The sequence below is a fragment of the Mastigoproctus giganteus genome, unplaced genomic scaffold (assembly GCF_048544385.1).
Source record: "Mastigoproctus giganteus isolate SK-2022 unplaced genomic scaffold, ASM4854438v1 scaffold_15, whole genome shotgun sequence".
Taxonomy (NCBI): domain Eukaryota; kingdom Metazoa; phylum Arthropoda; class Arachnida; order Uropygi; family Thelyphonidae; genus Mastigoproctus; species Mastigoproctus giganteus.
Window position 1 is genome coordinate 1146430 of NW_028328292.1, and position 27929 is coordinate 1174358.

Below are 27929 nucleotides of genomic sequence, written 5' to 3' on the forward strand. Positions count from 1 at the left end.
AATAAAATACAATCGTAACTACTATACCACGACTTCTCGATAACATGGCCGGCGTTATCCCCGATCTTCCCTGATATATCCTTTCATTAAAAGCGAACTATCCCTATTTTAATCAAAAAGTCCAAACGTTGAACGCTGTTTTATTCTCATTCATGTACAAAAGGTGGTGCTCCTTTATTATTATTTATTACATTTATTTTTGTTTCGTGCCAAAGTAATTAAGCTTATTGAGCGTCAATGTATTATTGCCAGTGGTAGGAATCAAAAATTTTAAAAACCGGTTCTCTATCACCATACTTTCCCTTTTCAAGATAAAATAGAAAAACCAAAAGTAGCGTAGCTCCCATGGCGTTCGTGTGTGAAACGGCATTTAGGGACCGGTTCGGGAAATTCTAGGAACAGATTCGCGCGAACGGGCTGAATCCCACCACTGATTATAGACAATGTGCATTCTCCGATGGGTCTGTATACAGTATGAAAAATCTGGATTCCCGAAATGGGACCGTGCACTGCTCTTTCGAAACCGAATAACTTAGCCCCTATGTCAAAATGCGCATGCAAATTGCTTCGTCTGGCAGAATTTGCAACCTAGATGTGCGAGTGGGTCTTAAGCAGAGGCTGCATTGTGATTCTCCGGGAAACTCGCTTTTCATACAACAAACAGACCAACGAATACTTGACATTGCAGAAAATATAACGACATATCATAGTTTTAGTATTGTTTGCTTGTGCCCATCATATTCTTGAGCGCTAAACAAACATCTAACTGAATACTATATATATATATATATATATATATATATATATATATATATATATATATATATATATATGGTGTCTCAAAAATGGCATGAATTCAGGAATGAGTTCATCATATGTAAACAATAAAAATATTTTATATCAACGTAGTTCCGGAAATGCTTGGTTTCCGAGTTTTGAAGCTCTGTCTATGATACTTAACTGTTCACATCACCTTATAGTACTTGTTCAAAATGTCCACCTTCTGCCTGAATACAGGCCTCACATCGACGTCTCATGGACTCGCGAAGACGATGCCAAATTCCTGGTATGTTTCGTATTGTCTCACAACCTGCCACAATTCGATTGCGGAGTTTCCACATCAGCTACCGGAGTCGAATACACCAATGACTTTAAATGGCCCACACAAGAAGAAATTTGGTGGGTTTAAATCAGTTGAGCATAGAGGCCAGGCAGTTGATCTACCTCTACCTATCCACCGACCAGGAAACCTTCGATTCAGGTAATTGCGGGCTAGGTGGCTGAAATGAGCGGGAGCGCCATCGTGCATGAAGTGCACTTGTTGACGGATGATCAGTGGCGTGTCGTCCAAGAAATCAGGCATGTTGTTTTCCAAAAAGTTTCTGTACGCCTGTCCTATGAGTTTTTTTTTTGAAGTATATGGGGCCCAAATGACTTATCACCAAAAACACCCGCCAAGATGTTGAGGCTGAACCGCTGTTGGTGATGTGATGGCAAATTGCATCTGGGTTTTCCTCAGCCCATACTTGCTGATTGTGAAAGTTTTGGATTCCGTCTCGTGTGAACAGTGCTTCATCTGTGAATATCACTAAGGCAGGAAAGGGAGAGGTACCACATGCGGCAAGAACCACTGGCAGAACATTACTCGCGCAGGGTAATCTGCTGGTGACAAGGCCTGTACCCGTTGCAGATGGTAAGGATACAGTTGGTGTTCTTGCAACACTCTCCGAATAGTCAAACGTTGCATTGTGGCATTGCTATTCTGCGTGTGCTGATTCAAGGAGTGTCATGCACAACATCCAAAATCTCCTTCTCTACTTCATAGAGGAGGAGATTTTGGATGCGTAGACCAAGGCGTAGATCTTGGTCGTCCTCTGACGGCAGCACGTGGTGTAATGGTCCCATGTTCACAAAGGCGGCGATGAATATCTTCGAACGTTTTCCTGTCTGGACATCTCCGTTCTGAGAAACTTTAGTGGTACAAAAGACGAGCCTCCAGAACATTGCCGTCCACCAAACCGTACATAAATTGCATATCCGCTTGCTCCTGATTTGAGTACATGGTCGGAATGGAAAACCACCAGATTCTGCTAGTACCTTGTGATGAAGGATATCACCTGCGGGAGATAATACATTCCGGTTAATAACTCGGGAACCAAGCATTTCCGGAACTATGTTGATATAAAATAATTTTATTGTCTACATATGAGGAACCCATTCCTGAAGTTATGCCGTGTATTTTCGAGACACCTTGTATACACACACTGGTGTGCAAAACTTAAGGACCAGGTTTTCACTTGTAGCTTCTCATAGGAGTGGCCTGGATATGGGAAAAGCATACCAAAAGAACCTCTTGAGGTACAGAAATGATGAAGGAAACAACACCAGCACAACAACGGAAACAAAACGGCACAGAGGAACTTTATTCAAAAATGGCAACATAGCACTACCTGCCATGATACAGATGCATCACTGCCAAAGATGGAACAAAGGGAAGAGGTGGTCCTCAGTAGAGACATAGCCACCTCGAATGTCGATGCAGGCTTTGCACTGCCTGTCCACACTTAGAACAATGTCGTTGATAAGTTCTTGTGGTAACATCGTCCATTCCTCTGTCAGCGCCATTTTCAGCTGATGAACATTTTCTGGTGCGTGCGGTCGTGCCGATAGACGTTTCCCCAGAGCGTCACATATGTGTTCGATGGGATTTAGATCGATTGAACGGGCAGCCCAATCCATGCAAACAATGTAGTCACTTTCCAAAAGCATATCAACAGCTGCAGTTCGATGGAATGTGGCGTTGCCATCCATAAACGCGAACTCGGGGCCAATGGCATCTCGGAACAGACGCACATGGGGAAGGATTACCTCAGTACAGTAGCGTGCATCGGTTTCAGTACCGCCTTCCAGTATCCGCAGTTGTGTGCGTCCATCCAAGATAACGCCTTCCCAGACGAAACGCCTTGACCGCCATATCGATCCCTTGCAGTGATGTTTGCGGGGTGATACCGTGTGCCAACCTCTCGCCAGATTAGCTGACGTCCAGAATCGCTGCTGAGACTGAATTTACTATCATCAGTAAAGAATACCTTGCCCCATTCCGCTGCTGTCCAGTCCTTGTGTTCGATGCACCACCGTAAAAAGTGTCTCCAATGGGCAGGTGTTAAAGGGACACAGCGTACTGGCCATTGGGAGGCAGTCCACCTTAGTGAAGTCGCCTGGCTACAGTAAATCGTGATATCCTGCGTCCTGTGCAGCTGGTTTGGAATAAATCCCGCTGTTTGGTGTCTGTTCCTCTTGGCCTGTAGGAGTATATAGCGGTCATCATTGGGCGTTGTTTTTCATGGACGACCACCACCGGTCCTTCGAACAGCTGTACCTGGCGTTCTGAAGGCCGACCACGCAAGCGAAAAGATGCTATGGGCTATACCGAACTCTGCAGCCACACTCCTCGCATTTCGACCTTCCCAATTATCCGAACCCGGGTAAAGCCATCGAGATGTTTTCTATTGGCTATTTCGTTGTCTGTAGCACTGTATAAAACCAATTGAACGTTTGTAACAATCGTGCTGACCATTCGGCAATTTACACATAACTGCTGGACTACTGCTTTTATCTGTTGTGAGCCCTCTCATCACGATTCAGATTTTTGTATGTCCACCAGCTTTCTACTGAACGGCCACAGTTATGCAAAGCGCCACAGGCTGTTTCGTTTGATTTTGTAGTTGTAACCTTTAGAAATAGTGTTGGTCCTTAAGTTTTGAACACCAGTGTATTAGCCTTCGACGACATTATTCATAATAAAATATTTGTGACAAACATTTTTTTCTTTCTTAATTTTTGGAGCAGTGTATTATAGAGGTTAAACAGATGATGACTGTTTTTCTTTTTATATTTTTTTTGGCTGTTGATACTTTATAAGCCTGCTTCCATGTATCATTTATCTCTACTAACGTTAACTTAATACCAAGGTTCACGCCGTCTCTAGTAGTATACTTTGTATAATCGCCATCATCCTCACATCGGATGGGAAAAAAACTCTAGTTTGAATCGTACCAAAACACGAGGAATTCTTATTAGTCTTTTTCACAACGTGGCTGAGTTAGACGGTCTCACACGAGGAGTAATACGTTTTTTTTTTTCCCAGAAAAGTTTTTTTTTTTTTTTTTGTCCAGCAAACAACAAATTAGCAATAGCAATATGAAAAGCGCATGATGAAAGAAAGAAAGCTTATATAGCATCAGCCAAAAAAAAAAAAAAAAAAAATCCTTATTTCACCCATCCACTCGCTCCAAATGTTTGTCAAGTTCTGCCTTGAATCTATTTAAGCTATCAACTTCTACAACGACAGATGGAAGTTTATTCCAGCAATCAACCACCCGCTGGCTAAAGGCTAACTTCCGCACATCTATCCTACAACCGTCTTTCCTCAATTTGAATTTATGCCCTCTCAGGCAATTATTCTGAGCAAGAGGAAGAATCCCATCAGCATTGAGCATGCTCAAACCATTCAAGGCTTTATACACCTCAATCAGATCACCTCGCAAGTGCCTAGTCTCCAGACACTGCAATTTGCAAAATTTAAGCTTTTCTTCGTAAGAGCAGCCCTTTGTTCCATTCACTAATCTTGTTGCCCTTCTCTGTACTCGTTCCAACAGCTCCACACCCTTCTTAAAATGAGGCCTCCAGACATGTATGCAGTACTCAAGATGTGGTGTGACCATTGCTTTTACAAAGGGATAATCACATCCTTATCCCTGCTAGAAAAATTCCCGTATATCATTGACAAGGCACCATGAGCTACCCTTGCAGACCGTCTGCACTCCTCAGAAAACTTCATATCTGCCTGCACAATTACCCCCAGGTCCTTTTCATTCTCTACCACTGTCAGTGTAGTACCACAGAGTTGATACGTTACTTTGGGATTACTGCTTCCCATATGTAGTACTTTGAATTTGTCAAGGTTAAACTTCATTTGCCACCTCTCAGCCCATATGCTCAACTTTTCTAGATCCTGTTGCAGCAGTGTACTGTCATTAGTGTCATTAACAATCCTGCCAACCTTCGTATCGTCTGCAAACTTGGACATTAAGCGTGATATACCATCATCAATATCATTTATAAATACAGAAAACAACAATGGACCCAACACTGAACCCTGAGGGACTCCACTAATAACATTAGTCCACGAAGAGCAGTGTCCATTGATTACCACTCTCTGTCTTCTTCCCCTCAACCATCCCTTTATCCATAACAGCAATTTGCCTCCGATGCCACACTGCTCCAGTTTGTGCTGCAGTCTTCCATGTGCAACAGTGTCAAATGCTTTTCGAAGATCCAAATGTATGATATCAAAGTTATTCTTTGCGTCTAGTTCCTTTGTGACTACATCATAGTATCCAACCAAATTAGTCAGAAAAGACTTCCCTTTAACAAACCCATGCTGTGTCCGAGTCATAACTGAAGTATTGTCTAGATGATCCTGCAATGCTTCTTTAACCAGTGCCTTCATTAATTTCCCTGGAACAGAAGTTAAACTAACAGGTCTGTAATTGCCTGTGTCTCCCTTTGATCCTCCTTTGTGGATTAGGGTCATATTTGCATATCTCCAGTCCATGGGTACCTCCCCTGACTCCGGGGAAGCTTTCATAATAATGGCTAAGGGTTTCCTTACTTCCTTTGCCGCCTCCTTTAATATAACTGGATAGATTCCATCCACCCCAGGTTCCTTTCTTGTGTTTGTCTTCAACAATTTCTCCTCCACTTTACTCTCAGTTATTACAAGATTATCTAGCTTACTGCCAGAGTTGAATACACCTCTGGCATTCCCCTCCCTGAATAACGTCTCATGTGTGAATGTCGATGCAAAATATTCATTTAGTTTCTTAGCTACCTGAGCAGGATCATCAACAGTTGAACCATCTATATCAAGTGGACCAATCTGATTCATCCCCTTCCTTCTAGAGTTTACATAAGTAAAGAACTCTTTGCACCCTTTGCGCCAAAGATTTCTCGTAATCTGCCTTCGCCTGCCGAACCTCCTTTGTAAATTGGTTACAGACCAGCTTATATCTCTCTCATAGACTTCTGTGTCACATGCTAATTTTTATTATATTATAAATCAACAGGGATTACCTTTATTTTAGATATAGGAAATTTCTTTTCCAACCCGCTAATAATTCTTGAGGATGGCGATATTATTTTGTAAAGCAGGTGGGACAGCTTCCCCACTGTCAGAACCGTAGTGTTCAGACCGTGCGGTCTCAACAATGAGTGCTCATGACTGCTGTCTACAAACACCATACTTCTGGCAGCATGGAAAGCATGGAAACCATTACTTGGATTGGCATAAAATTAGATTTTTGAGGTCTAAACTGTTTAATAAATATGGACCGATTATTTCTTTCGGTCCTATAGCTGGACTTTAGAGTTAAATTTAGGGGTATAATAAAATTGGAAATGGGGGGGGGGAATTATTCTCTATATTCCTTAAGTCGGGCAAGAACTTTTCGGGCGTCATGTTCACAGGAAATATAGGAATTATCGAGCACTTAATAGCTCTCAATTATCAAAGTAATTTTTATGCATCCATGCATTTTTCTTCTTTGTCACATGTCTAATCAATGCGTAGCACACGCTTCTTGATTAGACTGGGGTTCGAGCCCGTGACCACCAGTTACTGAGGATGCGGAAAGGTCAGGGAATGACCACCGCATATCCTCAGAGCAATATGGCCTTAGTTGCTAATGCTCCTAAAAACCAAAAACCAAACATGTCTAATTAGTTCATCTGACATCCATTAGAACCAGTTGAAAATAAAATAATTTAGTTAAGATCAGGGCAAAAAACTGCAACTACAAATAAAATAAATGAAAAAAAAAAAAAAAAAAGAAGATAGTTTACGGATTTTTTTTTCCTTCAAAGAATGGGGAAATTGTATTCATGGTGAACCATATGCTGTCCATTTACTAGTTTTTTAATTTTGGCATGTTTACATTTTTTGGTTAGGTGTGAGAGGATTAATTTAAATGAGGTAGCGAAAAATATTGAAATTCACTGTGTGAAACTAGAGTATTGATGTGTTTATGATGTAAGATTATTTGCCTGAAGATAATTTAGATCCATGAGTCATATATCAGAAACGGTAGGTAGTATGAATACGAAGTAATCATTATGGTGTAATCGTCATGATATAATCATTTCTGTTGCTAATTAGATCGTTCAGATGAGCGTTGTATGTTTATGCTTATATATATATATATATATATATATATATATATATATATATATATAATATATATATTATATATATATATTATATTATATATTATATATATTATATATATATATATATATATATATATATATATTCTTCATTGAATAGTTTTGAGAATTAACTCGAATAAAAAGAATATATGCATCAAGTGGAAGCAACGTTTAAGCATGCACATAAACACACCCAGGGGCTCACGTTTGGTGAGTATGGGCTTGGCACACCCAGGGTCCCGAGCTGAATATAATCATTCTTCTCTTTCTTGGTGATTCTCTTCGCTCTCTCAGAGGGTAATAAACGAACAATATTACAAGTATGACATTCCAAACTTAGAAGACACGTGGAATTACATATATCAAAGTTAACAAAATATGTAAAGATTGATAATTAGGCAGCATATATTTGATATCTTATGGTTTATAATTGAAGTGTATAAAGACTTTAAAGGGATTGAGTGAATTAAATGCCGACGGCATCCTTAATCTTTCTTGACAGCATATATAAGGAGATGAATTTAAGTTGAAAGGATGGATGAATGAAAATATGCTTTCGGTTAGAGAGTGATTGAGTGCTGGAACAAGCTTACATCTATTGTTGTGTGATATAAAATTTGATAATAAATGCTTTTCTGCAATATATTTTTCTGTCTTGGAGAGAGACTCTAATGACAGGCTTATGCTTACTTTAGAAATGACATCATTATCCGTGAGTTGACCTAAAATTATTAATATCATTTTTGATTGAATAACATCACAAAAGAGGTAAATCAATTATTCATTAAAAACTCAATGGTCTTGCTGTCTGCTGCTGGTTTATTATAAGAATACCCCCTATTAGTAACCTTGTGTTGAATAATGTATAGGGTGTAAATGTCCAGCCAAGTGGTCTGTGGAAGAAAACATTATAAAGTTATGTGAAAATTAAATTACTAGTTTACTGAGTGCCTCTGTAGCCAGGTGGGAAGGAGCAGCAGTGCGTAACACACGCTTCTTGATTAGACCCGGGTTCGAGCCCGTCACCACCAAATACGGAGGATGCGAAAAGGTCAGGGAATGACCACCGCATATTCCCGGAGCAATATGGCCTTAGTTGCTAATGCTCCTAAAAACCAAATAACACACGATAACACACTAGTTTACTGAGCTATATTGATCTATTGTAGCAATTAATGCGTGAATGAAAAGGGGTTGAAGTAATTTGCTAACAAATGTTCCTTTATGTTATATTTTTCTGTCTTGGGGTCTCTTTGTTCCATTATTTTGTATGCACATTTTTGAAGTAACATCATTATTATTAATGCACCTGTCTGATTTTAATTGAATAATGTCACCTTTTGGTGATGTTGTTCAATTAAAAACAACTCCACCAGGGTTCGGTGTCGGGCCCATTGTTGTTTTGTGTATTTATCAGTGATATTGATGAAGGTATATCAGGCTTAATGTCCAAGTTTGTAGATGATACAAAATTTGGCAGGATTGTTAATGACTGTAATGGCAGTGCGCTACTGCAACAGGATCTAGAAAAGTTAGGCAGATGGGCTGAGAAGTGGCAACTGAACTTTAACATTGACAAATGCAAAGTACTGCATATGGGTAGCAATAACCCAAGAGAAATGTACCAACTGTGTGGTACTGCACTCAGGGAAGTGGAGAACGAAAAAGACCTGGGGGTACTTGTTCAGTCAGATATGAAGTTCTCTGAGCAGTACAGATGGGCTGCTATAGAGCATTATGGAGCCTTGTCAATGATATATAGGAATTGTGCTAGCAGAGACAAGGAAGTGATTATCCCTTTGTATAAGGCAGTGGTCAGGCTACACCTTGAGTGCTACATACAGGTCTGGAGGTCTCATTTTAGGAAGGATGTAGAATTTCTAGAATGAGTACAAAAAAGGGCAACAAGATTGGTGAGAGGAACAAAGGGGTGTTCTTACTAAGAAAGGCTTTTCTGAAAGTTTCAGCATCTGGAGACTGATCACCTGCAAGGTGATCAGTCTCCAGATACATCTGATTGAGGTGTATAAGGTTTTGAATGGTTTGAGCAGGTTCAATGCTGATGGGCTTCTTCCACTTGCTCAGATTAGGGGGCATAGATTCAAATTGAGGAAAGACAGTTGTAGAATAGATGTGTGGGAATTTGCCTTTAGCCAGCGGGTAATTGATTGCTAGAACAGACTTCCATCTGTTGGTGTGGAAGTTGATAGCTTAAATAAATTTAAGGCTCTACTAGACAAACATTTGGAGTGTCTGGATGGGTGAATTGGGAAGGGCTTTTTTTTTTTTTTGGCTCATGCTGTATAAGCTTTCTTTCTTGCATCATATGCCTCAACCAATGCTAATCTCAGCTATTTTAGGAAAAACATCATTATTCACAAGCTGACCTAATTTTAATTGATTGTCAGGAAAACAGGAAAATGTTGTGCAAAAAGGACAGGTGGAATAGGACCAAGGTATGGTGACTAGGGGGCAAAAATAGATGGTATTCTAGAGCAGATATCTTTTAAGGGCACAAAAGATGATATTGTTCTACACATTGGCACTAATGTTATTAAGAGTAGAAGATCTGAGGACTTAGTTAACAAGTACAGGACAGTGTTGGGAAAAAAGTCATGAGCTAGGATTAAATTTAAAAATGTCTGCAATTCTGCCCATTCACAATAGATGGGAGTATCTGTTGAGAGTCTTTCTGATTGATTTGGTCCTGGAGAGGTCGTGCAAAGGATCATGTGGTAAAATATTTCTCAGCATGGTCTGTTAAGAGGAGAGACCATTTTTATAGGAATGGGATACACTTGAATAGAAAGGGTGCAAGGATATTTGCTGATGCTATCATGGGAATGATAGGTGGTTCGGAAAACTGCTAGCCTGGGGGAGGATATATAGGCTAACAGCTTAACTAGAGCAGCAGGCACAGGTGAAAGTGATACTTTCACTTCTACTATTGGTACATGAAGCAGAATTTGAAGTACTGATTAAGTCATCAAATAGTAGTAGTAGTGGCATGTGATGCAAGATAGCAAGTGTATGAGCTTATGCAGCATCAGCCAAAAAAAAAAAAAAAAAAAAAAAATTAACCACCCACTGGCTAAAGGCAAATTTCCACACATCTATTCTACATAAATGCAGATATTTTGGGAATAGTGGAAATATGGTGTCACTCAGACATAAGTGATGCTGAATTTCAAAATGGGAAATACAATGTATACAGGAAGGATAGACAGGACTGGAGAGGTGGAAGAGTTATGCTCTTAGTTAAAAGACATTAAATCTAAGGCAGTGTATCCATTTGGCCTGGGTGATGAGTGCACTGTGGAGTCAGTTTGGTGTGATGTAAACACTGGGAAAACAAAAATTAAAGAGTAGGAGTGTATTATAGGCCTAATTACTGTGATGAGCATACCAACAACTGTACGGAGAAATAGAGTGGGCAGTAAATCAGAATGTCTTATAATGGGGGAATTTTAACTTTCCAGATGTTGACTGCATTTTCTGGTTTGGTCAGTCGCACACTAGCAAGACTTTTGTAGATTTCTTGGATGACTGTTTTCTACAGCAGCAGCATGTTAGAGAGGCAACAAGAGGGAGCAATACTTTTGATGGAAAGTTAAAAGCAGTGACTCTTCATGCATTAAGAATCTGCAGGTAAAAGACCCACTGGAGGCAGCATCACAATGTACTAATGTGGAATTTAATTAAAGACATAACTACTGTCAAGTGTAAAAGGAAAAGGCTTTTACTTTTGTAAGGGCGACTACAGTAGTCTCATTAAATTCTGTGAAGTGGGACCAACTGATGATGTTACTAATAACAAATTATAAATTGGAAGTATTCAGGGAAGTAATCAAAGAAGCTACTAGGCTTTTCGTTCCACCGAAGGAATACCGTTCCAGGTTTAGACTAAATAGATGTCAAAGGAACTATTGAGTCAAATGGCAGAGAAGAAAAGTGCATGGGATGCGTATAAATTATCACGTGATAAATAAGCCTATGGTAGATATAAATTAGTCTGTAATCAAGTCACAAAGGAGGTTAGGCAAGCTCAGGCAGAATATGAAAAGTCTCTGGCAAAGAATACATAGAAAAACAGCAAACTCTTCTATACTTTTATTAACAGTAGAAGGAATGGAATCACATTGGACCACTTGATGCCTATGGGTTAGCTGCTGATGACTCTGATCAGGTTGTGGACAAATTAAATAGGTATTTTGTATCTACATTCACACATGAGAAATTCCTTATGGAAGGAGATGCCATAAGTTTTTCAAACTCTAATGAGGAGCTAAATGACTTTGTGATAACTGAAAGGAAACTAGAAGAGAAATTGTTGAAGATGACATAAAAAAGGCATCTAGGGTGAATAGAATATATTCAATTATATTAAAGGAGGTAAGCAAACCCCTACCCCTAATTATGAGAGTATCCTTCAATTCACAGGAGATCCTATGTACCGGAGAGGTGCGAATGTAACCCCCAATCATAAAGGGGGATCAAAAGGCGACATGAGTAATTACAAACCTGTTAGCTTAATGTCTGTTCCAGGAAAATAATGGAATCACTGGTTAAAGAAATAATACTGAACCATCTGGACAGGCATGCAATTACACTGCAATTATGGCATGATTTGTTAATGGGTAGTTTTGTCTAACCAATCTGATATGTTATATGATGCAGTTACCAAGGTACTGAATGCAAAAAAAATAATTTTAACATCACATACATGGATTTCAGGAAGGCTTTTGATACTGTTGTGCATAAAAGACTGCTGTACAAACTGGAGCAATGTGGCATTAAGGGCAAGTTACTGCTGTTGATAAAAGGATGGTTAAGTGTAAGATGACGGAGAGTGGTTATCAAGAGGCAGTGTTCTTTCCATAATGTTATTAGTGGAGTTCCCCAGGGTTCAATGCTAGGCCCATTGTTGTTTTTTGTATTTATCAATGATATTGATGAAGGTGTATCAGGTTAATGTCTAAGTTTTCAGATGATACAAAGGCTGCAGGATTTTTAACGACAATCATCAGGATGAGCTACTGCAACATGATCCAGAAAAATTCATGAAGTGATCAGGAGAAATCGACGTTTAACTATTGGCAAAGTTGCTACTGAAATTGGCATTGTTTTGGGCATTTTGCTCAATTTCAACTTAAGATTTGGAACAACACAGTTCTATAGTGGTTTTGCAATGCTGTTTGAAGAGAATGGCAAGAAAAGTTCTTCAGGAAATTAGTGCTTGCATCATGATAATATCTTGCACACTTGGCACTTTCCATTCAAGAATTTTGTGAAAAATGCTCTATCACTGCGGTCCCCATCCACCATACTCACCAGAGTCAGCTCTGTGTGTTTTTTTTCCTTCTCAAGTTAAAATCCCCTTGAAAGGTCACTTCTCCCCCTTACCAGAACCGTAAACATGAAATGTATTAGAACCTATAATACTTAGTACTGTGCAGAGGTTGAAGGTTGAGAAGACAGATGATACTTGTTGACATTAGATTTGAATTTCTGTAGATTGTAATTTTTAGGAAATACATGTGAAGGAAGATTGTTCCAGAAAACAGAAGCTGAATGGATAAATGGGGAAGAAAAGTTGGTCCTGTGAATTTGTAGTCGAAAAGTAAATGGATAGTGACTGCTTGTGGTGTATCCTTAAGACTGTTTTGGAAGAGACCGGAGAAATTAGACATGCCAATTCAGAATAGTGCTCATGAAAGTATCTATAGAAAAGGCATGCAGCAGAAATCGAATGTTTATGAGACAGAAAGTGGATAGACTTTATAATAGTTGGGTCATTAATTAATGTAACGGCCCTCTTTTGAATGAAGTCTTTTGCCTGAGAGAGGTTTGGGGCACTACTCAGATGTGTGAACGATATTTAATTTTTGAGCAGATTTGAGATTTGTACAGAGTAAGTAGTTATTTCAAAGAAAATTAATTGCAAGTGTGAAAAATAAAACAGTTTTTTAGATGCATAGGTAGCGATATTTGTGATGTGCTTATGCCAAGAGAGAGTAGAAGTGTCTGTTTATTTCCCAAAAGTTATTTTTTGTGTTCATGGGTAATTTACATCTCTGTTTGTTCTAGTACAAGTTTTCTATGTCCATACGTAATTTTCTTTAGCTGTGTGCTCTGGTCCTCTGTGTCCATGACTATGAAATGCTGTGGTCACATATATTTCTTGCATATTACAAAAATATAGACTTTATTGGTAGTGACAAATGATGTGCAAGAAAGCAAGCTTTTGCAGCATCAGCCAAAAAAAAAAATCCAACCCTTTCCACATCACTTGTCCATCCCCTCCAGTAATTTTTATTCTTCCTTGAATTTATTCAAGCTACTCACTGGTGAAAGAAACTTCTGCACATCTGTCCTGCAACTGCTCTTCCCGAATTTGAATTTAGTAATAGTATTCGCCGTATAATGCAAGGAAGCCACATGCGTTTGCTGCACTGGCAAAAAAAAAAAAAAAAAAAAAACAAACCACCACACCAAGTAGATAAGAAAACACAAATTATATGCTTCCTTTCTCACACAGGTAAGTGTCCAGGAGACCTTTGAATTTATTCAAACTATCAGTCTCAACTACCTGCGAGGGCAACTTGTTCCAGCTATCAGTGACTTGCTGACTAAAAGAAAACTTCCTACAATCTTATCTAAACTTCAAGGCCTGTAATTTGAATTTATGATCCGTAGTTCCGGAACTGTTTAGAACAGTGAGAATTCTACCTTCATTCATTTTACTAATCCCTCTCAGAGCCTTATAAACCTTAATCAGGTTACCTCTGAGGCACCTGGCTATCAAGCTACATAACCCACATAATTGGAGTCTTTCCTAATATGGTCATCCTTCTGCTGATTTCACCCTTCGAGTGTCCTGTCTTTGGACCCTTTCAAGGAGTCCAATTTCTTTTTTCAGATGTCGTCTTACAATTGCCTTATGCAGTAGGATTGTGACCTCCCTATCTCTACAGGATAACATTCGATAAATCATTGATAGGACACCATGGGCTTTCCTGGCTGCCTGTTTGCACTGTTCAGAAAACTTCATATCTGCTCGTATTGTAACTTCCTGATCCTTTCTTCCTCCACTGTTTTTAATTCAACCCCCCCAAGTGTATAATTTATTTGTGGGTTGCTATTCCCCAAGCGAATTTATGACCCATAATACCTTGCATTTAGCAGCATTAAAACATAGCTGCCACTTCTCTGACCATCTTTGAAGTCTGTTCAAGGCATCCTGAAGGAGTGCTGCTTAGCACTGATCATTAATGACTCTGCCAATGTTTATATCATCTGCAAATTTTGACATCACGCCTTCTATCCCTTCGTCGATGTCATTTATGAAAATGAGAAACAACAATGATCCAAGAACCGATCCCTGAGGGACTTCACTCCTAATATTAACCAATCTGAAGAATATCCATTAATGACAACCTTCTGCCCTGCAACCACCCAGCAACCCATCTTAGAATCTTATTAGTAATCCCAACCTGCTCAAGCTTATACAGTAACCTCTCACAAGGAACTGAGTCAAATGCTTTGCTAAAATCCAAATAAACAATGTCGAAATTATTCCCTAAATCCAAATAAACAATGTCGAAATTATTCCCTAAATCCAGCTCACGAGTAATTGTGTCAAAATAGCCTACTAAGTTAGTGAAGCATGATTAATTTTAATAGAGCCATTTTGTGTGTCCTACAGAATGTTATATCTACTTAAAGGTTTCTGAATTGCACTCTTAATCACTGCCTCAAGATTTTTTCCTACCACTGAAGTCAGACTAAGCAGTCTGTAGTTACTAACTTCACTCTTAGAGCCCCCTTTTTTGTATTGGCAATACATTGGCACTTCTCCAATCCTTAGGAATCTCCCCTGAGTCCAAAGATGCCCTTATAATTAACCTCAATGGTTCAATATACTCCCTTGTGCTCTCTCTAAAAACTACAGTGTATATGCCATCAACTCTGGGAGTCTTAATTGCTTTTATGTTCAAAAGTTTTTCTAATAAATAATCATCTGCAATTACGACATCACTAATTTCATATAGCTCAGCCTCACTTGCACAGCCTCTTCTCAGCTTAAAGGGTCTTCCATCAGTAAAGACAGATACAAAGTACCAGTTCAATTTATCTGCAACATCGACTGGGTTGTCTTAGACTTTCATACACCCAGTGTACAGGGGTCCAGTCCCATTCGCCTTTTTCTTCCTTGTATCCACATGTATGAAAAATTCCTCAAATTCCTTTATTTGCTCTCCTACCCAATGCTTTTTCATACTCAGCCTTGGCCTCCCTGACCTTATTTGTGGTATTATTACAGATAAACTGTACGTGTTGTAGGCTTCAGTACTTTTCATCACTCTGTTACTGTGCCATGCTGTCCTTTTCTGCTCGGCCGACCGGGCTAGCCGAGTGGGTAAAGTACCTGCCCGGCAACCCAAAGGTCGCGGGTTCGATTCCCGCCTCGGGCTTGGATCAAAGTACTGCAAAAACCTTGGGAGGTGCAATATGGCCACAGAAGCCGATGCGCCAACAACTACCAAATCAAAAAAAAAAATCAAAACCTTTTCTGCTCTATTTGACCAGCCAGCTTCACAGCAATCTATTTCGGCATCCTCCTATAATATTTTCTTTAAAGGTATGTATACGTTCGTGGTTTCTGTGATTTTTGCTTTAAAAGTATTCCATAATCCAAATGTATTTGCCATCCCTCAGCAATCCGCCAGGTTCACATATGGCATATAGCACCTTAAACTGTCAAAGTCCCCTCTTCTGAAGTTAAATTCTCTGCCTTTTATCTTTAATTACTGCAATATCTTTCCTCACCTTCCAGCTGATGATTGCATGATCACTTCCTGACAATGGTTCATGTACTTTAAGCTCTGTGATGTCATCTGAATCAAGTAATGATGAGGTTAATAATATTCTCACCCCTAGTACTTTCTCTAGCATGCTAGTACAAATAATTATCATCTAGTTTATTTAAAAATATTTTTCCCCATCGTGAGAGCCCCTCGATGTGGGCACCTGTACGTGGTGAGGGGATCTCTCAGTGACACTGCTGGACTTCCAGACTAGCATCACTGGGATCCAACGCCCGCAGCCCAGGTTCCAGGCTTACATCAATGGAATCCGGCGTGTTTGCCGTGCGCTGCGACCCGTGGAAATTCGGAAAGGGGGATCCTGGTGGTTGAGGGGCCCAGCTTCAATACACCACTTTGGCCCCTGCTTCGACAAGACGGGTGGTCCTGGAAGGCCCGGCTAGGATCAATCGGCTAGTAGGCTCGCCTGCGAGGGTCAACCGTGTCAATGCCACGCCCCTACCCTCATGGTCCGAGGGACAGGATTCAGGCTGGCGGCGGTGCGGTATAGTGTCTGGGTAGCCCTGGCGTCCCACTCCCGAGCGCATTTATTGCATGCCGGGTAGTGGGCGTCCCTTTGGGCTCCGTGGTGGGTGGGGAGCCCGGGCACTGAACAATTTAAAAAACTTCATGAATCCTGATAAACATATTCCTTCAGGGGCCCCAACTCGGTCCCTATCTGCAAACATAGACGAAGACCCAGATAGTATTATTAGTACAAAGAGGCAGCGAACAGAAGTACCATCAGGGCCTGTTCCAAGGTTCCTATTTATACACTCAACCGGTGAAAAACCGATTGGTAAAATGTCGCCCTTTTTTATTCAAAAAGGGTTAGATGGGCTAGCAGGTTCCCCCAAATCAGTTAAGAGGCTCCGTTCTGGAGACCTCTTAATTGAAACTAAAAATGACAGGCAATCCGAACATCTACTCCGAACAACATCAATCGGAGGAATACCTATAACAGTGACACCACACAGAACACTCAATTCATCGAGAGGTGTCATTTCGGAGTGGGACCTTCTCGACGTAACCGAGGAGGAAATCTGCTCCGAATTAAAACCCCAGGGAGTTATTGCCGTCAAGAGAATTACTGCGCGAAGGGATGGAAAAATTGTTAAAACCAGGAGCGTTATCCTGACTTTTAACTCTCCTAAACCTCCTGATGAGATTAAAGCTGGATACATCAACTGTTCAGTGCGTCCATACGTTCCGAACCCTTTACGGTGTTTTAAATGCCAGAAGTATGGACATTCTCAAATGGCCTGCTGCGGAGTCCTTGCATGCGTCGATGCGGTGCAAAGGACCATGAAACAACAGCATGTTCAGCCGCAAAACCCACCTGTATTAACTGTGAAGGCGAACACCCGGCCTATTCACGAGCATGCCAGAGGTGGAAAGAAGAGAAAGAAATTCAGTGGCTGAAGGCAGAGCTAAATATATCATACTAGGAGGCAAGGAAATCGGTCAAACCCCTGAATATCAACAAACCTACCTACGCCCAGAAGGTAGCAGGGAGATGTTCCGTCGGAACTCAGACAGACATGACCATTCCTCCAAAGGAGTCTTTCACTCCCATCGTGCGGTATCTCTTAACTTCTCAAAAACCTGCACAAAAGGACCAATCAGCTGCCACTCCTATATCGGTACCTCCTAATGCTCCACAAGTAACAAAGATAATTATGAAAGAAAAGAATAAGAAAGGGGAAGTCCCCCCTAGTACCCAAGAAAAGATGGATGTGGAGCAGAAGGAGGTACCCGAAGATTCAGTCTTGGAACTCTTTGCGGAGGAGGAAATGGACACGGGACAGCGTCCATTCTTCCCCAAAAAAGACAAATCCAAGACTGATAAAAGTAAGCCCTCAGCACCTCGGAAGCCGCCTGATGGACCCACCAAGCCAATTCCATTGTAGGCTAAATTCCTACAATGGAATTGTCGTGGATTCCGGCGAAATATTGATGACATCAAGGCCCTCCTGCAAAAGCACGAGCCAGTTTGCTTTTGCTTACAGGAGACATATCTAAAGGCAAATGATGATCCCACCATGCACAACATCACAGTTTTTCGAAAGGATAGAATTGCGGATGGCTCTGTACATGGGGGAGTGGCTATCCTTGTGGGTAACCAGACCCCAGTGCAGCCCTTGCTAATTACAACCAGCATAGAGGCTGTTGCAATTTGCCTTTCAATGGGATTTTTATTAACTGTGTGCTCCATTTATTTGCCACCTGGGACTGACATCACCCAGGCAGACCTTGATGATCTTCTAACGCAGCTGCCTCCCCCTTTCTTACTTCTCGGGGATTTTAATGGACATAACACCCTGTGGGGTAGTGCTAACATCAACGGAAGGGGACGAGTCATAGAGCGTATGCTCAATGACAATGACCTTTCCCTTCTAAATACTGGAACAAACACCTTCTTCCACATGCCTACCCATACTTTTTCTGCCATTGATCTCTCTATCTGCTCCCCTTCTCTACTCCCTTCACTCACCTGGGAAGTGGAGGAGAATCCATACGGAAGTGATCACTTCCCTGTGATAACCTTGTTACACAGCTGGAGACCATGTCTTCCCTTCAGGTTACCACGGTGGAAGATTGATCAGGCTGACTGGACTGCCTTCCAACATCAGGCAAATTTTGATCTTAGCACAGTCAGTCAAGAGCCTATCAATGATGCAGTTAAGTACATCACAGAAAATATTGTCGAAGCAGCTGCGAATGCTGTTCCAAAAACATCTGCCCGGTTTCCACCATTTCCCAAACCTTGGTGGAATTCACAATGCACAGCAGCCAAAAAGGCTCAAAACAAAGCGTGGGGGATATTCCGCCGATATCCTACCACGACCAACCTTATAGCCTTTAAACGTGCACGAGCCAAAGCACGCTACATCCGTCGTCAGAGTCAAAAGGAATCATGGATCTGTTTTACATCATCTATTAACCAGTCTACCAACTCTAAGGTAGTCTGGGAAAACATCCGGAAAATGAAGGGTAAATACACAGCACACCCCTCATCGGTCCTTGAATATAATGGATGTACTATTGCAGACTCTACTGCAATAGCCAATGCTCTTGGGGAAACATTTTCTAACATCTCTGCAACGTCATCTTACTCCCCAGAGTTTCTGGTCTTAAAGAGCAAGACTGAAAATCAGGCCCTTAAGTTCACATCGAAGGGTTTCTACCCATATAATGGGCCATTTACTATCCACGAGCTAAAAACAGCACTTGCCCGTACAAAGGCTACCGCTGTTGGACCAGACAACATCCATTATGAAATGATCAAACATCTTTCACCAGAATCCATGGACTGTTTGCTTTTCATGTATAACAGAATCTTCCTTGAAGAGCAATTTCCGGATACCTGGCGCAAGGCAACTATACTTGCTTTTGCTAAGCCGGGAAAGGATCCTAAATGTCCAAAAAACTATCGTCCTATTGCTCTGACCAGCTGTCTGTGCAAAATATTGGAGAGAATGGTCAATGCTCGTCTCTTTAGAATCGAATTTTCTAAATCGGTATTTAGAATCGAACGACCTTCTCTTCCGCTTTCAGTGCAGCTTCCGAAGAAACAGGTCCACACAGGACCACTTAATTAGACTGGAAACATCAATCCGAGATGCTTTCCTAAAAAGAGAACACTTGGTGTCCATCTTCTTTGACATGGAAAAGCGTACGACACAACTTGGAGATTTGGTATTTTAAAGGACCTTTACAACCTCGGTCTGAGAGGCCACCTTCCCATTTTTATTAAAAAATTTTTATCCTGCCGTTATTTCCAAGTTCGTGTAGGATCCTCCCTTTCGGCGCCTTTTTGCCAAGAGGAGGGGGTACCACAAGGATCTGTCTTAAGTGTTACGCTTTTTGCCATTAAAATAAATTCTATTTCTGAACAACTTCCTCCAACTATAAACAGTGCACTCTATGTCGATGACTTCAGCATATATTCTCAATCATGCAATATGAGGGTTATTGAGAGACAACTGCAACAAGCTATTGACCGTGTTAACACCTGGGCCACGGCCAATGGTTTCAGGTTCTCAGCGGAGAAGACCGTTTGCGTCCATTTTTGTCGCAAACATAACCTCCACCCCCGAGCCTGAATTACGACTTGGACAAAGCACCATTCCAGTTGTATCAGAGGCGAAATTCCTGGGACTCATTTTTGACAAAAAGTTGCCATTTGTTCAACACATTCGTCAGCTACGTACGAAGTGTATGAGAGGGCTTAACATCCTCCGCTCTCTCTCTTCTACCTCTTGGGGTGCAGATCGATGCACTCTACTACGTCTGTACCATGCACTTGTACGCTCAAAATTAGATTATGGCTCTCAGGTGTATGCATCTGCCAGAAATAGTGCTGTTCGTTGGCTTGACCCCATCCATCACCAAGCCATTCGTATCGCTACTGGTGCATTCAGAACATCACCTGTCCAAAGTCTGTATGTCGAAGCAAATGAACCATCCTTGTCGCTTCGACGAATGCAGTTGTCTCTACAATATGCCTTCAAGCTGAAGTCCCTGCCGGATCATCCCACGTGGACATCCGTTTTTGAGCCACGATGGGAAAATCTTTATAACACACGACGAACCGCCAATCGCCCATTCGGCATTCATGTTCAAGAGCTACTCAATGAGCTTAACATCTCGGTAGACATAAGTACTGCAAAAACCTTGGGAGGTGCAATATGGCCACAGAAGCCTATGCGCCAACAACTACCAAATCAATCAAATCTCGGTAGACAAGGTTGCTCGATCACCAAAGGAGCCACTTCCACCCTGGCATGCACAAACACCAGCATGTGACTTCTCGCTGAAGATTGCGACGAAGCCTAATACTCCAATTTCTGTCTACCTTCAGCTCTATTCACAACACCGTGCAGAACATTTTGACTTCTTGCCAGTTTACACAGACGGCTCGAAGTCAGAATCGTATGTGGGATCTGCTGCTGTCTTTCCAAATAATACCATATCAGAGCAGATACCCCTTGACTGCAGCATTTACACTGCAGAGCTGCATGCCATAGAGTTAGCTCTAGATCACATAAGAAAACACCATTACCAATGGTGTATTATATATGCCGACTCAATGAGTGCACTACAGGCTTTATCAGCGATGTCACACACTAATCATCCAACCCTGTCCCGAATCCAGCAGATAATATACAGCCTCTATGTAAGTGGATTCGATATCCGCTTCTGCTGGATCCCCAGTCACATCGGGATTAGAGGAAATGATTTGGCTGACACTGCAGCCAAATCGCAGCCCTGACGGATAATCTTGATCTGTTAGTCCCCTATACAGACTACTGGCAAGTGATCCGTAATAATTTACAATCTCAGTGGCAATATTCGTGGCATTGACTGATTACTACAAACAAACTCTGTTGAATTAAGCCTGTGATTCATCCTTGGCGGTCCAGCTTACGCAGGGATCGCAAAGAGGAAGTTGTTCTTGCTCGGCTCCGCATAGGACATTGTCATATTACACACTCTTTTTTGCTGAGGGCTGATGACCCTCCTATGTGCGAGCAGTGCGACACCATTTTATCCGTTGAACATATTTTATGTAACTGTACCAGTTTTAGAAATGCTCGTTTTACCGCTTTTAACCATCTGACTGAGCCGTATACACTCAGTCAGATTTTATCCGACAATGACCATGTGTCTGCTATTTTTAGTTTCCTAAAAACAGTAAACCTTTTTACTCATATTTAAAATAAAAAAAAAAAAAATCTTATTATTTTAAGATTTATTATTGTTACTTGTTTACAAATATTTGTCTTTTACAGTTTATAATTGTTTTATACCCTAACTTAGTGACCTAATTCATTAGGTCACTGAATGTTTTACTAATTTTTTTGACAAAGTTTTGGCGCATTATAGCCTAAGTTGCTGATGCGCCAATAAAACTCAACTAACTAACTAACTAACCCCATCGTGAGTTCACTTCCCACTTATTCCAATCAATTTGGGGCAGATTCAAGTCACCTATAATAAGGCATTCACACTTGCTTGCCTATTCCATCTGCATGTAAAAACTCACCTCATATTCTTCACAGTCTTCTGGTCTGTGGATTACTCCCACTCTCATTGTTCCTTTGCTTCTGACTAACCCACACCACACAGATTCTATGCTGGCAGATGTAACTTCATACTCGGCAAAAGCTCTTTTCACGCTCAGTCTGCTTTTGATAAAAAGCATGACTCCTTCACCCCTTCTGTCTTATCCTATCTTTCCTAAATACATTATACATGCCATAGTGGAACTTGTTGTTACCAATTTCTGGATGGCACCACGTTTCTGTTAGCCCTGTTATATCAGCATTAGTTGTTCTAACCAGGAGTTGAAATTCAGCCATTTTATTGAAAACACTCCTGACATTACTGTAGACACAGTTGAGACTAAGTAATTTTCTAAAGTTTGCTACCATGACACACCACTTGAAGTCATTTAGGTTTGTATCCAAAGCTATATCTTCCCTCTAATTTGAAACATTGCTACCCTCAGAACATCTTATCAACATCGGCTGTTATGGCAACAAACAAGAATTCATGAGGTGAGTGCAAGCATTACTTTGACCCATATCATCAGATAATGCAGATCTAAAATATCTGTCTACCCCCAACTAGCTGGTTCCCTGAACCTTTAGGATATCCTCAATGATACTGGCAAAAATCCTTGCACTACCTTTGTCTGAATGAACACCATCTCTACAAATAGATTTTGACTACCTAGAAATGCGGCCACCCTGATAAAAATTTTCCCCCTAGAGCCTTGTAGATTTCCTCAAGTCTCAAGTTACTTCACAAGGCTTTTAGCATATAGGCTCTCCTATCGTGTCTGGGCAGATTTGCAGACACATACACATTGTGACCTAACTCGCAGCATTTCTTTAGCATAGTCCTTTATTTCTCCAACAGATTAGATCGTGTATGTACACTTAATATCGTTAATCCCACATGAATAATAATTCTCTTTACCTCCCTTAAAATCTGACAATCTGTTGGTAATATCATCAATTTATGCCCTCTTGTGTGTGTGTGTGTAGTCTGAGAAAGATGAAGAGTGAGCTTACTAAATCCACTCAAAGCCTTAAACACCTCAATATCAGATAACCTTGCAGATGTCTAGTCTCCAGATTCTGCAGTTTGCAGAACTGAAGCCTTTCTTTGTAAGAGCACCCTTTTGTTCTCCTCACCAATCTTGTTACCCTTCTCTACACCCATTACAGCAGATATGTACCCTTCCTAAAATGAGGCCTCCAGATCTGTTTAATATTCAAGATGCAACAATTGCCTTATTCAATGAGATGATTACCTCCTTATTCTTGGTAGGAAAATTCCTGTATATCATTGACAAAACCTCATGAGCTATCCTGGTAGCTCATCTGCACAGAACTGGTCTTTTTCATTTTCTGTTACTCTGAGTGTAGTACCACGCATTTGGTATACTTTAATTAGCATTACTATTGCAGCACCTTTCATTTGTCAATGTTAAGCTTCAATTGCCATTTCTCAGCCCAACTGCCTAATTTTTCTAGCTCTTGTTGCCGTAGCATACCTTGACAGTAATCAAGGTATGCCGTAGCATACCTTGATTACTGTCACCAGCATGCCAACCCTTTGTAGCATCTGCAAACTCAGACATTAAGCCTGATATATCTTCATCAATATTGTTAATAAGTAGAGAAAACAAAAATGGGCCTAGCACTGAACTCTGAGGGCAATGCCCATTGATAACAACTGTCTTCTCCCACTCAACCATCCCTTTATCCAGTAACTTGCCCTTAATACTACATTTGCTGCTCCAATTTGTGTAGCAGTCTTTTATGTGCAGCAGTGTAAAGTGCTTTCCTGAAACCTAGGTATTAATAATAATTTTTTTTTGCATACAGTTCCTTTATTACTACATCATAGTATCTATTCAATTGGTCAGACAACATTGGACCCTAACAAATCCATGCTGTGACTGCAGTCATAATATGCACTCTTGTCTATTTGGTCCTACATTACTTCTTTAACCATTAACTCTTATTTTGCCTGCAACAGATGTTAAGCTAGCAGTTTTGAAATTATTCATGTCAACCTTTGATTTACCTCCATGAATTGTCTGAATTGTCATCCTCTGAATCGAAAGATGCTCTCATAATTGTGGCTAAGGGTGTGCTTACCTCCCTTAATATAATTGAATAGATTCAATGAGACGAAAGACAGACATATTTGATTATTTAGGAACCAATAATAAACGCATAAAAATCTTGTAGAATTATAATTTAGAATACTAACATATTTTTATTTGAAGCACACCTCCCTCAATATAATTGAACAGATTCCATGAGATGAAAGACAGACATATTTGATTATTTAGTAACCAATAATAATGCATAACACTCTTGTAGAATCATAATTTAGAATACTTATATATTTTTATTTGAAACACCACAGTGTAGAAAAATCTGGAATTGTATTATCTTTGTGGTTTATATGAATTTACCATTATGTCGGACTCCCAGAGAATGTAAAAGTGTGAATCACATCTCTCTACAGTTTGGAGATTTGCAAATGTATCTCCTATTCATAAGTGTAGTTTAAACAATGAAATGGTAAACAACAGACCTCTAAGTGTGACTTTTGTGCCAGGTAAATTAATGGAGTCAATATTTAAAGAAGTAATGCAAGGTTATTTTTCAGTAAAGAAGTGGATACTATGAGGTGTGGTTATTAAATAACGAGACTGCGCATGCAGCCAGGGGCGTATTCAGGGAGAGGCAGAGGAGGCATATGCCCCCTTAACCATGCATATGTGTTCCTAGGTCTATCTAAAAAAAAACACTCAAAAGCCTGGTTGTTATGCCCCTACGATGATACCTAGATACAATGCAGTGTGCAGCCAATACACACCAAGTCACATCTGTGACACAAAGGCACAGCAGTTGTCCTTGAACTAGTTGTCTCTAGTTGCCTTCCAAGTCACGTTACAACACACTTATTTACTTTGCAGTGAGACAGGTTTTTATTACCTTGTGTTTTTGCAGTTTGCTGAAAAAATGACCAACAAAAGAATCAAACAACAAATCAACCTCAAATTTTTAACAAACTAAAGAAAACACCAACCGAAAGTTGAGTTGTCAAGTTTATAAAGATATTGTATCATGAGCTTGCATGTTTAAATGGCATAAAAGATTTTTAGAAGGAAGAGAGAGAGAGAATGTGGAAGATGATGAACAACCAGGCTGTCCAGTATACATGAATACCAATGAAAATGTGGACACCAATTAGAGGTGATCGCCATTTAAGCATTAGAATGTTTGCTACAGTATTCAATATGGACAAAGAAACAATAAGGCTGCATAAAAAATTCTTAGGAAGAGAGCTGTGGAAGGATGGTTTGGATGCTCCATCAAGACAGTGCTCCAGCATATAATGCCCTCTCTGTTCACTGGTTTATCTCCAAAAAAAAAAAAAAAAATCCCTGTGTGTTTGAACATGCACCCTGCTTGCCAGACCTAGCCCCTTGACTTTTTTCTTTTCCCTAAACTGAAAAGTGTACTTTAGGGAACCCATTTTCAGTCCAATGAAAAAAGTGACTGAAGTGTTAAAAGGGCTTGCAAATGTGACTTCCATAAATGTTTCTATGCTTGGAAGAAATGTAGGGAACCCATACTTTTGAAGAGGGTAACTTGGTAGATACAAAATTTTTCATTTTATTTATTTTATTTTATTGCAACAGTCTCATTATTTAATAGTCATGCCTTGTATTTCAGTGGAGGTATCAAAATAGTTTGAGAAAATGCTTCTTTTCGTTTTGTTTTGCTGTCTTTACTGCCTAGAGACTGTATTGTCCCTCTGTGAGAGCTCTTGGACTTATGTAATACAGTTTTCCATGATTTTACCTAAAGTTACCAATTTGGTTTTTAATTGATTAATGTTACTCAGAAGGCGAATCAGTTATTTTAGAAACTCAAAGGCAGAAAAGCATGAGTAGCATGTATATGCTCTTTGTATGAATGAAGTTGTCCTTTCACACTATGTGAGCTATTTTAAAAATAAACAAGGTTGCAGTTTGACCTATCATAATTTTTTAGAAGCTTAATCTCTTTTTGAGATAAAATATGCCAGTTATAGATTTATTGTAATTTTTTTTAATATAAAAACCACATTAGATAAATAGTCACATAAAAATTTGAAGTAACCTTAAAAACTAAATCAGAAAAGTAATAATGGAATTTCTAGCATTGTTCTCCATAAAATTATATTATATTTTTATCTCTGTGCACTGTAATTGACCATTTGTAGACTTCTGTTTTAAACTTGACATTGATAAGGTCCAAAACTGGAAATTAAAATCTGTTCAAGTAAATAGTTATTAAATAGTTTTCAAAAGCCCTTTTAATAATTTTTGATAATAAGTAACATTTAAAAAAAATTAAATTTTGTAGTTTGAAAATAATCTAAAAGAAGTATATTTACATGAAAAACTTAGCATTGCTATCACCTCCTCCTCCCCTCATCAGAGATTTTGAAAAGGTGAGATCTCTGGATGGGAGAGATGTGTAATATAGCTAAAAGGAGGGGAAAAAAGTATCATTCTTTTAAACAGCCTTGATAAAGAAAGGGGGTATTGAATATATGTATACTAGGAAATTTGAGGATAAAGGTAAAGGAAGATCAGATTACTTAGGTAATTTACTTTCCATTTGGCTATTTAATAACATTAAAATTAACTATTGAGAGATTCTTTATAACAAAGTATATTTTTGCTGTTTAGAAATCAACTCTTTCTGTTGATGTGGCCCCCTTTTTCCCGAAGAATTTTAGAGAAAAGTATGATGCAATTATCACTAGGCCACCCGCAAGTCCGCCATATAATTTCTCTGTGCCAAGGTAATTTAATTTTAGTAATTTAAACTTAAAATATGCTCGACATTTATATAAAAACAAGTGCTATAAATGTTTCACTGTCATTTTGGAGTTTCCCCCCCTTTCATCTAATTACTCCATTTACTTTATATATAGGTGGACTTTATTTCCAAAAAATTTTGTGTGATTGACACCAAACTTTAACCTGGCAGAGGTGACACCCAAAATGCAACAAAAACACAGGCAAGAAAACATTTTGGGTTTTTTTTCATTCTGCTGGAGAAACCAATATTTCAGCATTTCAAAATGTAACTTTTTTAAATAATAAAAAAAAAAAGAAAATTAATTATTCAAAATATGCTATTGCGCATTTTATTTTAAAAAAAAATAAAAAAATAATTCTGTTGAAAATTAAAAAAATAAACATTTTAGACATCAAATATAAACATATATCTATTAAGGACTCTTCCATTATATTCAGATATTTCTTAATATAACACTGGTCAACAAAAAATGAATATACCCAATCTTGACTTTCATGCTGCTCAACACGAAAATCATATTAAAATTTGTCGATTGGCTCTTGTTTTTGAATTGCAATTAGGGTCTCATATTAGTGAGTTACTCTACATTATCAGCTATGGCTCTCAACAAAACTCATGGCAGCACCACAGTTTTAGTACCACCATGCTCTTATCACTTGATTGGCAACTGTTGCTTCGCTCTGCATTATGTGATAAGTTGTTGTCGCGTCAAATGCATCTTCAACTCTGTTGCAGTAATCCTCGAATACAGCTAGATACTGGGTGATTTGTTCTCAGTTAACGCTTGTTCTCTGTGAGATTCCTACTTTATATGCATTATTTTTGTTGTGTAAGATTAATATGCTCCGTAATTGTATCAATAGTCTGGATGACTTCTGTTACGTATGTA

General features: G+C 39.6%; 1 protein-coding gene across 1 annotated transcript in view; it reads left to right on the top strand.

Moving 5' to 3' along the window:
* Positions 1 to 6950: 6950 nt before the first annotated feature.
* Positions 6951 to 27929, top strand: part of Sbp2 (SECIS-binding protein 2) — a 303049-nt gene continuing 282070 nt past the window's right edge. The window contains exons 1-2 of the mRNA XM_090389376.1: positions 6951 to 7144; positions 26905 to 27020. Of these exons, the coding sequence (XP_090245502.1) occupies positions 7124 to 7144; positions 26905 to 27020 (137 nt within the window). The 5' untranslated portion in view covers positions 6951 to 7123. The remainder of the gene's footprint in view (positions 7145 to 26904; positions 27021 to 27929) is intronic.